At 35.7% G+C, this 17,201-nt stretch overlaps 1 protein-coding gene across 5 annotated transcripts in view; it reads right to left on the reverse strand.

The window, feature by feature from the left end:
* Window positions 1-363: 363 nt before the first annotated feature.
* Window positions 364-17,201, reverse strand: part of il1rapl1a (interleukin 1 receptor accessory protein-like 1a) — a 128,748-nt gene continuing 111,910 nt past the window's right edge. For 3 of the 5 annotated variants that reach the window (XM_051119549.1, XM_051119548.1, XM_051119546.1), the window contains 6 exons: window positions 11,244-11,376; window positions 8,303-8,448; window positions 5,108-5,254; window positions 3,045-3,215; window positions 2,405-2,449; window positions 364-2,230 (listed from right to left, as the gene is read on the reverse strand). In XM_051119549.1, the coding sequence (XP_050975506.1) occupies window positions 1,509-2,230; window positions 2,405-2,449; window positions 3,045-3,215; window positions 5,108-5,254; window positions 8,303-8,448; window positions 11,244-11,376 (1,364 nt within the window). In that variant the 3' untranslated portion in view covers window positions 364-1,508. The remainder of the gene's footprint in view (window positions 2,231-2,404; window positions 2,450-3,044; window positions 3,216-5,107; window positions 5,255-8,302; window positions 8,449-11,243; window positions 11,377-17,201) is intronic. The other 2 variants (XM_051119550.1, XM_051119547.1) reach the window with 1 other exon arrangement.

A 17,201-nucleotide genomic window follows, 5' to 3' on the forward strand; every position in this document is an offset into this window, starting at 1 on the left:
TGTTCATAATACAGTAAATATTCAAATCAGGATACACAACTAGTCTCTATGCATACTCAAGAGGTAAACATTCATACATAATTCTAATTATTTTATAAACAACTTTTTTTTGCAACTGAATTTCGGAAAAAAAAGAACAAAGTAAAATAGGAGAAAAGAAATTACAGGAATAGTCTCTGATTTTTTTTTTGTCGTTGTTGTTGTTTCGTCTTTTTTTTATACAGTTAGACCTCTTTTTACTGTCAAAAACCTCTTGGTTCTGATTCTAGCTTTGTGTTTTTCCCCCTTAGAGTCAGTACATGCTGCCATAAGTGAAAACCCCTAGATCAGGAAAACCTCTAGACAAGATACAACAAATACATGTCGACTTTGGGCATTTATTAAATCATATGGTATGTTTTCAAGCGGAGTTATTTGACACTCTATGCTAGAATGCGAGTATACAGGCCTGTGTTCCTCTGCGAAACATGCCAGCATGTATCTGAGTCACACAGCAGCTAGAGGAGAAAAAGACAAGCATGTAACCAGTGTGTTAAGACGTCAGACTGAGAGTTAAACAGATTGTGAAAGAAGGTGAAAAAAGTCTGTCTGTGAATCAAAAGTCCTAGACTATGAACATAAATAAAAAAAAACACAAACAAAAATGCAGTCGATTATTGTTTCAGAAGTTAACGTAAAACTTTTCTCCTTTTCTCCACAGATGAGAACAACGTAGCAAACTGTATAAAATACCCAAATTCACAAATAAGAGAGTCTTCAGTCCCATTGTCCCATTGACCCTGTGGTATTAGAGAGAATCAGCACTCTTCAGATATAAAAATAGATTTCTCATCATTTAAAATCCCCTTAATATTTGAGAAATGGTACTGCTCCTTTTGTAAAAGAAAACAGCGCCGCTCTCTGATCACCTCTGTCGACCCCTTTAGGCTTTCGTATATTTTGCATAATTTGTAATATATTTCCTTCTTGAAAATTTTGCAATTAAAACCATAAATACATACCTTACATCGGACAACAGAAAGAGGGACGGAACAAAACGCAGTAGCTTCCGAGCAAAACGACAGTAGCTAAAATCAAACGAGGAATATTTCAGTCCAAAAGAAGGTAGAAAAAACAAAAAAATCTCAATCGAATGTCCAAAGCCTAAAAAAAAGAAGAAGGGACGAAACAAAAGCATCAAGCGTTAACGAGTAAAAATAGATGGCGTGATCAAACCGAACATGGAGACAGGAAGACAGCGGTGCTACAAATATAACGCTAACATCTACACGAGACCCTGTATACCTCCACGTGGTGTGACTTTATACGCTCAGTTCACGCCTACGGATACGGCACTGCGACGTCCCTCGCCGCCGGATCAAAGACTCACATCCTCAGACCGTGGACAGAACGATCATTTAGCTCACAGGAAACCACTAACCTCATTGAGTCCTGTGCTGTATGCCAGCGTATTCAGTCCCCCGTGTGCCAGGCGGCCCAAACTGGGATGCGTTTCCGATTCTCTGCGTCTACCAGATGACGCTGGAGATGCTCGTCTCTCTGGGCAGCAGCGGGAGCATGGCGTTGTTGCCGTGGTGCTCGTCCAGGCTGTGCTGGCGCAGGGTCTTGTTGTTGACGGGCCGTTGGCCGTTCAGGAGGGTGAGGGGCAGGTTGCAGTAGGTGTGCTGGGGCGGCAGCGTTCCTCCGGCCGTGAAGGGCAGCTCGTAGTCGTAGCTGCGGTAGTGCGAGTGTTTCTGCCGTGCCAGCGAGTGCGAGCGGTACGAGCTCCGCAGGGACGGGCGCAGCTCGGGGTGAGCCGGCGCCAAGGCGGCGGACGTGGCCGTGGCCATGGAGATGGCCGAGACGGTCTGCAGGTCGGCGAAGGGCCCCGGTTCGCTGGCGTCCAGCGCGTGATTGGTGAGGGTTTGCTGGGGGCGGCGGTAGGGCATGGTGTAGCGGAGCTGCTTCCAGAAGCGCGAGCCGGGCTTGTTGCTCTGCGGGCCGTTCCAGTGCACCACGCTCAGGCATTTAATGGATTGTTTTAACTCCTCCACCTCCTGGTAGTTAATGACTCCTCGCAGATCGGCACACTCGATTAAGATCACTTTAATGTCCCCTGAAACCAGAGAGTTGCGCAGACGGGACTCCAGCTCGAATATACTCCACCCGCGACGCAGCACGTAGCTCGGGGTCAGCACGATGATCAGCCGTTTACTCATGTCTACGCAGCGGGACACGTCCTCTATGTACGCTACGGGAAGTAAACAGCACAGACAAAGAAAGAAACTGTAATACCAAAATAGCAGGTCGTACAATGAGGACAAACGCACATGTAAGACAGATTGACCACAGTCATTCATGAAAAACAATCTGCATGCACCGTACACGTGTGCACGCGTGTTTTTGCATTCAAACAAAGCTGTACCTCTAAGAAGATGTGTGTCATCCTGGTAATGCTGACTGCTCATACCTGGACATAAACATTCAGCTTTCAGACACAGCACACATACAGGGCAAAAACACCTGACATATGATGCAAACGAACACACCGTGTCACATAAACTGGCTCTGATGGCTTGCAATGAAACAAAAACAGTTATAGTATTATTATTTTACTTGCCCACATTTTGGAATACTGAGTTCCTTTCTTTTTTAACCGAGTCAACATAAGGCCTTCTGGTCATATTAATGCTGATGAGGGAGTTTAATTAGATTTAATTACAAATGATTAAATTACTTTGCAGTATTAGGAAGCAGGATAAATCCAGTGCTGCTATCATGTTTATGAGCTGAAAATGTCACACTTCATTACGAATGATCGAGGAGTTTTCATTAGTTCTGTACAATTAGTGCTGTTTGTCATATCTCTGTCTGCGCAACTTTCTTTTGTGATTGTTTTGTTTGTTGGGTTTCTGAATTCATTTCTGAAAATTCATTTTTATGACTATTCGTGACATTTCTGTGAACCTCATGTGCTAATGAAAGCATTTTAAACATTTAAGACAACATTTACAAACACACTAACAAAGACACACATTCAGACAAAACACACATTCTGCACGTACTGCTGGTCGGAATGAGATCTCGGTCGGGGATGAAGAGTTTGTATCCGTAATGTTTCTCTAGGACGTCAGGGAGAATCTCCAGAGCAAAGCGCTCCTCTTCCTGTAATTCCTGACCCCATTGATCTAGCTCAACCTTACTGTAGGACAGGTACGCATCGTACTCTTTATTTTCTGAGGAGGAAAGAGAAACAATTTAATTCACAAATCACTGTACAAGAACAAAAGGAACAACAACGAGACAATCAAAGAAATAAAGAAATGGAGGAAAAGGGAAAAAAAACAAGCAAATCAACGAATAAACAAAAGAGAACAAAAGAAAGAACAAACAAACAAACAAAAAAAATTTAAGAAGAGCAAAACAATCAAAAAATAGGATAAAAAGGAGAGAACAAACAAATGTAAAAGAATAATAAAAAAAAACAATCAAAAAAGAACTAACAAATGAAAAAAAAAGAAAGAGAAGACAAATTATGGAATAAATTAAAGAGAGCAAAATAAACAACAGACAAAAAAAAATTAAAAAGAGCAAAACAATAAAAAAATAGAATAAAAAAGAGAGAACAAACAAAAAAAAAAATTAAGAAGAGCAAAACAATCAAAAAATAGGATAAAAAGGAGAGAACAAACAAATGTAAAAGAATAATGAAAAACAAACCATCAAAAAAGAACTAACAAATGAAAAAAAAAGAAAGAGAAGACAAATTATGGAATAAATTAAAGAGAACAAAATAAACAACAGACAAAAAAAATTAAAAAGAGCAAAACAATAAAAAATAGAATAAAAAAGAGAGAACAAACAAATGAAAAGGAATAGAGAAAAACAAAACATCAAAAAAGAACAAACAAACAAACACATGTAAAAGAAAGAAAGAAAAGACAAATTATGGAATAAATTAAAGAGAGCAAAATAAACTAAAAATAGACAAAAAAAATTAAAAAATAGAATAACAAAGAGAGAACAAACAAATGAAAAGGAATAGAGAAAAACAAAACAACAAAAAAGAACAAACAAACACATGAAAAAGAAAGAAAGAAAAGACAAATTATGGAATAAATGAAAGAGAACAAAATAACAGACAAATTAACGAAAAAAAATGAAAAAGAGCAAAACAAGCAAAAAATAGGATGACAAAAAGAAAGAACAAGCAAATAAAGTAAAGAGAATAAAAAATGAACAAATGAAAAAGAACAAACAAATGAAAAAATTTAGGTGCAAAAGAAAGAAAGAAAGAACAGATGAAAGGGAATGCAAACAATCAAAAGAAATATGGACAAATGAATGAATAAAAAAAGACAAGCAAATTAATGAATAAACAAGAGAATAAAAGAAAGAACAAATTAAAAAAATAACAAACAAACAAAAAAACAAATAAACTTAAAAAATAAAGAAAACAAAATAACAGACAAATTAACAAAACAAACAAATAGGATGAAAAAAAATAAAAAATGGAGAGAACAAAAAATCAACAAATGAATAAGAATAAAGAATAGAAAGAATAAATGAATGAAAAAAGAAAGAATAAACAAATACATTAATATACAAGAACATAAGGGGCAACAATGAAACAATCAAAGAAAAAGAAATAAAGAAACAAAAAACATGCAAAACAATAAATAAACAAAAGAGAATTAAAAATGACAAACAAATGAAAAAGATTACAGACAAACAAACCATAAAAAAGTACAAACAAATAAAAAAACATGAACAAGAAAGAAAGAGAAGTTATGGAATAAATGAAAGGAAACAAAATAAATAACAGGCAAATCAACAAAACAAATTAATTAAACAGAACAAAACAAACAAAAAAGAATAGGATAAAAAAAGAAAAGCAAAATACACAAAAAAAAAAATCAAAAGAGAACAAAAAAAAACAAACAAATGTAAGCATTAAGGTGCAAAAAAAAAAAAAAAAAAAAAATAGAAGGTTTAACAGTATATTCTATAAATTTTACATTGCTTCTGATGAAAAAAAGAGTTGAATACAGTAACAGTAAAAAACATATGGAATTGCTGCAGTGTTGTGCTCAGTAGCTCCTGTAGAGGGAGCGTGTGTGGCGTTTACCTCCGTCTGTATCCTCCCCACCAAAGTGATGCCTGTAGCACAGCAGCAGCTCGATCCTGTAGCACTTGTACACAGACAATAACAGAGCCAACAGCAGAAGAATCGCACCCAGTCCTCCAGCCAACTCCACGGTGTACATCAGCTCCACTGAGAGAGACAAAACCACACGAGACAAAATGGAAAGAGAGAGAAAATACATTACAAATAGTCCTGGAATACATTAAAATTAGCATAGCATACATTTGAACCCTTGAGACGGTGAAAAATACTGTGGCGGTAACATTAATGCTGGGATAAGAGAGTAAAAATTCCACATACCCATCCACTTTTTTTCTGCAGCCTTGGTTCTGTATTTTTTCCAATATTTTTTCCCCAAAGGAATTTAAATAAAAAAATCTTCGTTTAAGAGCTATAAGCTATGAACCAAAACAACCAGCTATGAGGTGAATCACAGCATTACTTTTATTTGAAGCAAAAAATCAGAGAAACAAACAAACAAACAAACAAAAAAAAATTCGATAGAAGTTGTTGTATATACCAGTCAAAAGTCTTAAAAAGTAAGATTTTTAATGTTTTTTAAAGAAGTCTGCTCAACAAGCCTTCATTTATTTGATCCAAAATTACAGCAAAAACAGTAACATTTTAAAATATTTTTAGTATTCAAAATAACTGCTTTCTATTTGAATATATTTTAAAATGTAATTTATTCCTATGATTTCAAAGCTGAATTTTTAGCATCATTATTCCAGTCACATGATCCTTCAGAAATCATTCTGATATTCTGATTTGCAGCTCAAATAACATTTATTATTATTATTATTGTTATGTTGAAAACAGCTGAGTAGATTAGAATAAAAATATTTTGTAACATTATAAATGTCTTTATCATCACTTTTGATCAATTTAAAGCATCCTTACTAAATAAAGGTATTAATTTCTATAATCCCCCCCCCCGAAAAAAAATTATACTGACTCCAAGCTTTTGAATGGTACACTGTATAATGTTACAAAATCTTTTTATTTCAGATAAATGCTGATCTTTCTATTCATCATAGAATCAAGAAAAAAATGCACTCAAGTGTTTTAAATATTGATAATATTAATAAATAATACCTGGAGTAATGATATGCTGGAAATTTAGCTTTGATCACATTTTATAATATATATTTACATAGAAAGCAGTTATTTTAAATAGTAAAGATATATCACAATATTACTGTTTTTGCTGTATTTTGGATTAAATAAATACAGGCTTGGTGAGCAGAAGAAACTTCTTTAAAAAGTATTAAAATTCTTACTGTTCAAAAACTTTTGACTAACATTTACTGCAATATATTTATGTTATGCATACAATTACTTAAGTATTAAGTTTTACTGAGTTCTTTTGGCACAATTTACTTGTCGAGATTCTCTGATTGGTGGAGATTTCTCTGCCGAATCATGGATAATGTAATTTTTCACTAATAATTCTGCTGCTGAAAATGATTTTTTTTAAAAATAACATATACTATTAATCAACAACCTTGTAGCTCACAGTAGGTCTGTCTTTAAAGGTTTATACTAGCATTCAAAATCAATTCCATCATGGAGAAAGCAAATGTGGTTTTTATTTTAAGCACTCGACAGTTGCTCTCTATTACAGAAACATTCTAAGCCTAGAATACTATTTCATTAGTTCTGTAACCATGGCAATTTTAGTTGGAAGATTCCATTCTTCTCAGATTCAAGAATTTTAGTTATGTGGTCCCTAGCATAGGGTACCAGGTGTGCTGGCATCTAGCTAAACCGACAAGACGTCCTTTGTCAATTAGCATCACTAGCAAATCTACCAGCCAGATCAGCACCAAACCAGCCTGGACCAGCACGGAAATTCATGCTGCGCTAAGGACATACACAAGGGGTGAGAAATGCAAAATGACTTCAGAATGATTAAGTGCTAATGATGTTCATATTGTTCAAAGCTCCTCTGCGCTACAGCTAATGGAGGAAAACACGCAAGATACACTCAGATGCTTCAGAGAAGCTGAAAGATTGTGAAAGTGTGTGTTTGTGTGCTCAGCAATGAGCTGAAGGAGAGAGAGGGGGTGCATTTGAGAGATTTGGTTTGTGTGTGTGTTTGTGAGTGTGTGGCTTTGAGATTATCTGCAGAAATATGTGTGTATGGCTAAGACGAGTTGAAAGAGAGAGAGAGTGTGGGTTTATTCATTTGTGTGTGTGTGTGAGAACAGTTGAATGAGTTTTGAGTTGGGCTGAGAGGGAGAGAATGTGTCTGAACTGCTGAAACCGTCTCCTCCTCTGAACTGCCATTAAAAGAGAAGATAGGATGCCTTCAAAGCAGCTCTCTCTAAAAGAGAGTGAATTTTAGATGCTGATGCATTTCCCGAAAGGAGAGAAAGAAAGAGACAGAGAAGAGGAGGGAGACACAGGAACATGCTGTGCTGTTTATGTAAAGAAACCCCAAAGCACATTAAAGGGATAGTTTACCCAAAAAATGAACATCCTGTCATCATTTACTCACCCTCATGTTGTTCCAAACCTGTATGACTTACTTTCTTTTGTGGGACAAAAAAGGAGCAGCTTTGAAGAATGTCCGAGCTGCTCTTTTCCACATAGCAAAAGTAAATACTAGGGGCTGTCAAAATATTAAGCATCACAAATGATTTTTAACATTTATAATAATAAATGTTTCTTGAGCAGCAATCAGCATAGTAGACTGATTTCTAAAGGATCATGTGACACTGAAGACTGGTAAAAATCAGCTTTGTCAACACAGGAATAAATTACATTATAAAATATGTTAATACATCACATTGTAATAATATTTAACAATATTAATATTTTTAATAAAATAGATGCAGCTTTGCTGAGAATACGTGACTTTCAAAGACATTCAAAATCAGCAGTAGTGCAGTAGTGTACTTACAAACTACTAAGATATATGAACACATTTAATTGCACTTTTATTGATTTTTTTATGGTGATTTTTTTATTTGACAGCACCTGGACACTCTCTGCTTTCACTGTCTGAAAAAGAGCAGCCTTAACATTCTTCAGAACATCTCTTGTAGTTTTTCATCAAAGAAAGAGAGTCTGAAAACAGAATTTTCATTTTTGTGTGAACTGTTTCTTTAAATGAGAAGCAGCTGCTATGACTCAGTCGGTTGAGTTCATGTGCGTTACGGCTGAATGTGTTACCTCGTTTCCCAATCTGTACATTGGCTTGTCTTCTCCCGTTGCCGTTTTCCGCATAACAGGAATAATTACCCAGATCTACCTCCTCCAGTGAATCTATGGTCAGAGTAATGGACACTTCCTGTTCGCCCAGGTGTTCTCTGATGGTCCTGGCGGAGAGAACAAAACAATGAGCCATTGTTCACCATAGGCAGTGGAATAAAAGTTTTTAATTAGCCCTTTTAGATGGAGGATTTTGGGGATAAATTTTAGACTGAGCAGCTTGTAGAGATTAGAAATTTTGGGAGGAAGAGTTTCGGGTTTGGTTGGGGCTCTCGTTTAATTATAACACCACATTTTCACTCTCTTGTTTGTCCTGGCTGAATCATTTGAAACTGAAATTTCATTTAAAAGATGCTGACATTGCTGCTCCTTAACTGCGTGTAAATGCAAATGCATTCGGCGCATGGTGCGAAATACATTTCGCTGTGTTATTAGGATGTATTCAGCACTTGCTTAGATTCAGCTCCCTTTCAGACAGGGGAATTAATAATAGTGTGTCATCACAGCGACCACCCCTGCTAGATATAAATAGGCTCATATACAAGCTTGTGATATCAGTAATTGAAAATGTACTGTCGACATCTCAGTGAACACTTAAAGTGTGCTTTGCCGTGCACTATCTACCGTATTGAATAAGCGGTTTCACAGTGGAAGCTAGTTTTAAAAACAACTGTTTCCTGTATACTATTACAACAACATTGTGGCGGTACAGTGATAGTAATACCATCAAACTTTGATATATTATGGTACTAGTGTTGGGCGATAAGCTCCATAGTCATATCATCCTATTGTCAGCCTGTGAGATCGCCAATACACGATATGATTGTGCAGCGTGAACCAACTCCAGGGTAAAGTTAAAAGCAGCCTAATGTTAGTGTAATCTATTAACTACAAATTGTACCTTTCTAGCCAAGTAGCATATGGATCTCATGTCATTAAATATTTTGTTAACACTTTACTTAACTATTAGCTAACATGAACTAAGAATGAACAATACTTTTACAGCATTTAGTATCTTAGTTAATTTCAGCATTTACTAATGCATTATTAAAATCTCAAGTTGTTTTTGTTAACTTAAAAGAATGAACAATACTTCTACAGCATTTAGTATCTTAGTTAATTTCAGCATTTACTAATGCATTATTAAAATCTCAAGTTGTTTTTGTTAACATTAGTTAAAGGAGAAGTCTTGTCTAGCTCTGCGTGTACTCTGTGTACTGCAGTTCAAGACAGTTAGAGTAGGTTAAAAAACTCCAATTTCATAATCGTCCTACATTGCTGTTTTACATTTTTTTGTAAAGGGTGGTTGATTTTCTTTGCACGTTCACTTTGTAAACACTGAGCTGGTACTTCTGCAGCGAAGTAGGATGATTTTGAAGTTGGAGGAGAAAATGAGATGGAAGTTTTTCAACATACCCTAACTGTCTTGAACTGGAATACAAGGAGTTCACGCAGAGCTAGACAAGATGAGCATTTCAGGTTAAAAAGTATATAAATTGAACATTGATGCTGAAATTAAACATTTTTTTAGAAAATAACCGATCGTTTCACTAGATAAGACCCTTATTCCTTGACTGGAATCATTTAGACTGATTTGAAGCTGCATTTAAACTGCATTTTCGAATTTCAAACTCATGGGCACCATAGAAGCTCCACTCCACTATATGGAGAGAAATCCTGAATTTTTTTTTTACCTCAAAAACATAATTTCTTTACGACTGAAGAAAGAGAGACATTAACATCTTGGATGACAAGGGGATGAATGCATTATCTGTAAATTTTTGTTCTGGAAGTAAACTTCTCCTTTAATGCACTGTGAACTAACATTAAGAAACAATGAACGAGTGTATTTATTAACTAACATTACCAAATAGTGTAATAAATGTATTGTTTTTTGTTCGTTCATGCTAGATGGTACATTAACTAATGTTACCAAATGACACCTTATTGTTAAGTGTTACCAATATTTTTTTGTATAATGGAATTTGTATTTAACATGATAACAATTTAATAAAAACTAATTATTACTAAGTTACTAATTATAATGCTTGCATTTCCTCAGCTATTCAAGCAGCAGTTACATTAAACAAGCAAAGAACATTTACATTCACAAAGCACATCATCACTAACTTGAGTTTATGCATCACTAGCATGAGTTTATGCATTTTACAAAAGACTCCTGTTATAATCAGTGAGGCTATCTAACCTGTATGATGAATATTTCTCTTACATTTGCATGTACATTTGCACATTATTGTTTATGATGAGAGAATTTTCGAGAGAGCAGAATTCAGTTTGCGAAGACGTGCACCCAGCAACAAAACTTCAGTGTTTCAGCGATGACTCATCTGATTGGCTGTTGCAATTTTAAACTTAGCGGAATCGTGTGTGATTGGTTATAAGGCACAAAACTGTATAAACGCATAAGAAGAAATATGATGGAACAAATAAGCCCTAACATTAATTAAATAATACTACTAGCCTGATAATAATAATAAGATAATAATAATAATAATAATAAATACTCAGTAAATAAATACTACTATCGTCGATATCATCTACCGGCACAGCCCTACACTGTACTGAATGATTTACCTTGGTATTTACATTGAACTCCAAAGTATGGCAGGAAGACTGTACTGAAGGAAAACTATATGACTATCCTTTTTCTTGCTGACCTACTTGACTAGTTAATTTTTTATCACTGAACAGCATGACTATAATGGTTTACCATCATTAGCTGTGATTCTAAGTGTTATATGACTGTAATTTGCATGCAATTCTAATGTTTGCACATGTTTATCAGAATGATAACCTTACACAAGCTATTTTTTAGGGGGGTTGTTTTAAGTTTTGTATTACATAACATGTTTACTCTCGCCTCTCTTGTGTTCCTTCTTACTTGATTTCACTCTCTCGAATGCGACTCTGGTCCATGTCCTCAATGAACTTCTCTCCTTTCATCCAGTAAACAAGCGGACTGATGTCCCCACTGTATCCGAAGAAGGCTCTGCATGTCAGGTTCAGCATGCTTCCTGTAGGGAGAAAGGTTGTTTGTGAGTACACAATGATACCAAACTTCCTTCTGTTTTGATCCAGTAGTTCCTCTGCTCAGGGCTTGTTGCCCTTTACGTTGGCCTATACTGTGTTCGTGCAGCCAGAGATACTTCCCCTGCACTGACCACTAGGGGGTCTCGCCGTAATCAATGGCAGCTGACAAGCTCACAATGGTGTCTTGTAGGTTAATGAGACTCGCCAGTGTGCTTGAAAAGCAGAATCATAATCAGGGAGCTTTTTCTTCACAATACAGTATAGTTGAAGACAATTTTCTCTGGAGAGAATATAAAATGTAATGCATTCTCAGTTCTCCGAACTGTATTTCGTCAAGATTTCTTTGAAACACTTATACAGCATTAAAATCAGTTAAAGCAAGGGTCTCTATCAGGGGGTCCATGAAACCTCACAGCATACCTATTATTGTTTGATCGCACACAGATTTTTGTGAAAAACGTGAACCAAATATGCATCAAACTGTGTAATTATAAGACAGAAATAAAACGCTACACTCACTAAAATACAATATGTAACAGTAGGTTTCTTATTTCTTTTTATTCGGCCACAGAATAAAAGTAAAAAAGGTATTGCAACAATTTTTCTCACAATTCATACTTTTTCTCATAACTCTTTTGACTTTTCTTCACAGAATTGTGAGATTCTATCCACTAATTGTAAGTTCCTTGCAATATCCTTGAACTGAAAAAGTTTGAAAAGCCCTGTTTTAAAGTACTTATATGGTGTACAAGTGATTAATATACACAATTTCCTCCAGATAGCATATAAATGTAGTTGCAGAAATTAATGTCTTAAAGAGATAGTTCATCCAAAAATGACAAATGTGTCATTATTTACTTACCCTCATGTCTTTCCAAACCTGTAAGACCTTCGTTCATCTTCAGAACACGAAGTAAGATATTTTTAAAGAAATCCGAGAACTTTCTGACCCTGCATAGATAGCAAAGTAACTATTAGTTTCACGGCCCAAAAAGGTAGTAAGGACATTGTTAAAATAGTCCATGTGACGTCAGTGGTTCAACCGTAATGTTAAGAAGCTGGGTTTTTTTTTGCACGAAAAGTATTTTTGTAGCTTCATAAAATTAAGGTTGAACCACTGATGTCACATGGACTATTTTATATGTCCATACTACCTTTCTGGGCCTTGAACGTGGTAGTTGTGTTGCTGTCTATGCAGGGTCAGAAAGCTCTCAAATTTCATCAAAAATATCTTAATTTGTGTTCCAGAGATGAACAAACGTCTTAAGGGTTTGGAACAACAAGAGGGTGAGTAATTAATCACAGTATTTTCATTACTGGGTGAACTATCCTTTTAAAGATTACTTTTAAAAACTTTCAAAGCATCAAGATCAGTGAAATCTATATTTCTAAAGCAAGGGTCTTCAGCAAGGGGTCTGCAAACCTAAAGGGATTGGGCAATTATTGTTTTAATCTCAAGCTATGTTTTATGAAAAATAAAGCACCAACAAGAAATTGCATTAAAAATACAAATGCAAAACTGAGAAGTACATTCACTAACAACAGTGTGTTTATTTGAGTGTATGAACATGTTTATCCTCAGTGGTCTAAAGAGCAGCTTCTTTCTTTCTTTAGTTGCGGTAGAGGTGGTATTTCTGCCTTAATGTTGTGATGTTTGTCAGTTGTTTGACGTTAATTAGGCATGTCTTTAGACTACCAACGAATAAGGCCCAGCACCAGGGAAGATCTTGCTCCAGGCCCCCAAACAAACCAGAAATAGCGTCTGTCTCTCACCAGGACGTGAAGTACATGTGGAGCATCTGATCAAAGAGATACTGAGACCATGAGTCTGTAAAACAGCACTATAGACGCATACTGTAAATGACATTAAGTCACAGAAATTTAACTGATACTGTGTTTGATGTATTGTTGACATAATAATAAACACAGATTGCATTCATGGAATGTTAATGTTCAGACATTCACAGTTTGAGACCTTTAAACCAATTACATTTACATTTAATCATTTAGCAGACGCTTTTATCCAAAGCGACTTTCAAATAAGGCAAAACACAAGCTATTTATCATACAGGAGCCAGCAACATTAGCAGCTCCGCAATCCTCGATTTCAAGAGTAAACAAAAGCTAGAGCAGAAGTGCGACTGCAGAAGTAGAAAAAACGAGATTTGAATTTGTATTTGATTAGGATGTCAGTGGAGCAAGACTAAGAGGGGTGAAACGTGGGCCGTCATCGGTCGGTTAAAGACCAAATACACTGGCGTTCTCAAACTGTGGCACATTTAATTAAGCTAGTTTGAAGGCTGGCCAATACAGCATTGCAGTAGTCCAGTCTTGAGATGACAAGATCCTGGATTAGGAGCAGATCTGTATGCACACATTTGAAAACCCTAACAAACACATAGAAACCAACTGACAACCACTCAAAACATTTGATCAACTGCATAGCCTAGCAAAACCAACATACTATTATTATACAAACCTGAGTTTTTGTAAGGACTCAAATCAGTCATTCTGTCATTCAAATCAGTGTCTGATCTGTTCTAACTGATCAGAGTTATGTTTTTTTTTATAGAATACACTGAAAAATAGGACAGACTTCCTTTGAAACTTTCTGGATCAAAAAATCCTTAACACATTATAAATGCTTAAGGTTGCATAACCTTCAAATGGTTCCACTTTATATTAGGCGGCCTTAACTACTACGTAGATACCTAGATACATATAGATACCTATATGTAATTACATCTGTAATTAATTTCTGTAATTACATTTATAATTACACTGTTGACCCATCCCTTACACCTTAACCCACACTTAAACCTACCCATACCACCAAACTTGCCCCTAACCTTACCTGTATCCCACCTTAATAGAAGCAGAAGTGTTTTGCAATACAATATGACCACAATAAGTACACTGTACTTATTTTTTGATGTAAGTACATAGTAGTTAAGGCCACCTAATATAAAGTGGGACCGGACAAACTTTTCTTTTCTCGATTTTACAGTGCTTGCAAGGCAGTACAGATGTTCCTTTGAAATTCCTCAACATTGTATTTGTTGTTGTTCTTTTTCTCCTTTTTGTTAATAAAATCTTGCAATCATTTCCACCAAACTGTTATGTACATAGTTATGTACACTACCGTTCAAAGGTTTGGGTACACTAATATTTTTTAAATCCTCTTATGCTCACCAAGGTTGCATTTGTCTGAATTTTTGAATTCTAATTTTTTAAATTTAGAATGTTTAGTTCAATTTTCAGCAGCCAATACTCCAGTCTTCAGTTTCACATGATCCTTCAGAAATCATTCCAATATGCTGATTTGGCATTTAAATAAAATGTATTTATTTTTTTTATTATTGAAATATTATCAATGCTGACAGTGCTGCCTAATATTTTGTGGAAACTGTGACAAACCTTTTTTTCAGGATTTTTTGATGAATAGAAGGTTAAAAAAACAATATTTATTTAAAAACCTGTCATGTTTGTGTAAATGGTTTCAGCATTAGGTCTGCCATCTATGCTGCTTACATTATAAGAATTAATATTGTCAATCTCAGAATGTTCGGAATTTTAAAATGTAACTGACAACATTCTGATCATTTTTCGTACTTACATCTATTTGCATAAAGAATTCAGATTAGTCTCTCCCGTCGTGCCTTTATAATCACAACAGTGTTGCTTTGCATGTTTATTTTTATGCATATTTTTATGCATAGCTGGCATAAAATCAGATGTGTGCTGATTGAGGACATTAAGCAATTCTGATGGGTCATTTCCTAACGCATAACCCAAGCTTAACTTAAAATGTAACAGTTTATTTGCTGCCTTAAATGCACTGACGTTTCCTTTAGAAAATGCAAATCTAGTTGTTGTCATCATCACAATCTCGTCTGCCTCCTAATCAGAGGATAACGCACTACAGATAGGAAATAATTTAGCAATTTCAATACATCATTTAAGAAGAAGCTAAGGAAAAAACAGATGTTTAATAAAGTCTGCCACCAGAGAGAGCTCTAAGCTCTATCCAGGGCCATTTTGCTGTTTTAAGTGTGTTTTTCAATGCATTTGAATGAAAGGCAAGAACTGAGCTGTTTGCTTGCGGTGTTTCGCTCCATTTACCAACGGAGCTGAAACACTGACCAAGCATTCCTGTAAAACACACACACACACACACACACAAACATGCGGGACTGAAGACAGCACGCAGCCATGAATGAACGAATAGACCTATGTTAACATCATGACCTTCACTCAGAATTCACTTCACTTAAAGAAAGAATCTCCCAGCGCTGTGCTTCAGCAGACTGAATGCACATATTTTTTTGTATCCCTCTTTTTTGCTCCCCTCCTCCAATTCTTCACCTGATTTGTTCCTCAGCAGTGCAACCCAACGGGGACGTGTAAGACTTTAATTATCTGTATAGAATAGGGCTTTGTGAACAGGTACTCCTCCGCAGATCCTTTCATACTCCCTGTCCTCCCCTCATCCTTTCTTTCTGATGTCATAATAGAGACCCTGCCTCAGCACCTCTCTCACCGACATTACGGCGTGTGTGTCTGACACTGAAAGAGTGTGCAAATGAGAGAGAAAAGACAATTAGTACAGTTTAATCCATTTTTTAGAGCTCTGAGCACATTTGAATTGTAAAGGGAGATTCGTGAACAAAGAGAAAGTTTTCTATTATAAAACACAGACTCACACACACACATTCGATTTCAGAGAACTATTCTAGAGGTATTAAAACAGTCTCTCAATACAAAAGCGCACACACACACGCACATACTGACACATATGTGTCCCCTCCCCCTCACATAGGCGGCATTTCTCCAGAGGATCTGTTTCAATCTCCAAAATAAATCCAAATCCAGATATATCAGCGCGTCAGCAGGCCCTTACGTATTCAACCCACTGCTTCTATTCTTCTCTCTCAGCATTCTCTCGCTCTCAGTACAGCTTTCTTCCGCCGACAGCGGGATCAAACTCCGTCAGACCCCTGGGAGATCATGTGTGGAAATCGCACGCATCACATGACTTCCTGTTGGTACGTGACTATAGTACAAGGCTGATTAAAAGCGGTGGGCAGTTTTGGAGATTAAATTGCATTAGGATGGACTGGAGAGTCAATATGAGAGTCAATTCAGTTCATTCAAATGTAAGAACCAATGCGGTTTTACTAATTTGGCTGGTTAGCAAAAATAGCTGTGTATTCTGACAGAAAAATATGTATATTATACTTACATATACAGTTTAAAAATTTGGAGACTGTTTGACTTTTAAATGTTTTTGAAAGAAGCCTCTTATGCTCACCAAGGATTCATTTATTTGATCAAACATACAGGATTCCTGTAATGGCAAAGCTGAAATTTTAGCTTAACAAAGTTATTACTACAATCTTCAGTGTTACATGATCCTTCAGAAATCATTCAAATTATAATTTGGTTTTGCTAACTGTTATGCTACTTAAACTGTGATACATTTTTTACATTTCAGGATTCTTTAAAAGTTAAAAATCACATAATTTTAAACAGAAATCTTTTATAACATTGTAAATGTCTTTACTGTCACCTTTGAACAATTTGATGCACCCTTGCTGAATAAAAGTATTAATTTCTGACTCCAAACTTTTGATTGGTAGTGTATATATATAACCCTGGACCTCATAAGGCTAATTTTTTTTTAAATTTATACATCATCTGAAATTGATGTATAGGTTGTTAGGATAGGTCAATATTTGGCAGAGATACAACTATTTAAAAATTTGGAATCTGAAGGTGAAAAAAAAAAGCCAATATATTGAGAAAATCA

Source organism: Labeo rohita, chromosome 9 (assembly GCF_022985175.1).
Source record: "Labeo rohita strain BAU-BD-2019 chromosome 9, IGBB_LRoh.1.0, whole genome shotgun sequence".
Classification (NCBI taxonomy): Eukaryota; Metazoa; Chordata; class Actinopteri; order Cypriniformes; family Cyprinidae; genus Labeo; species Labeo rohita.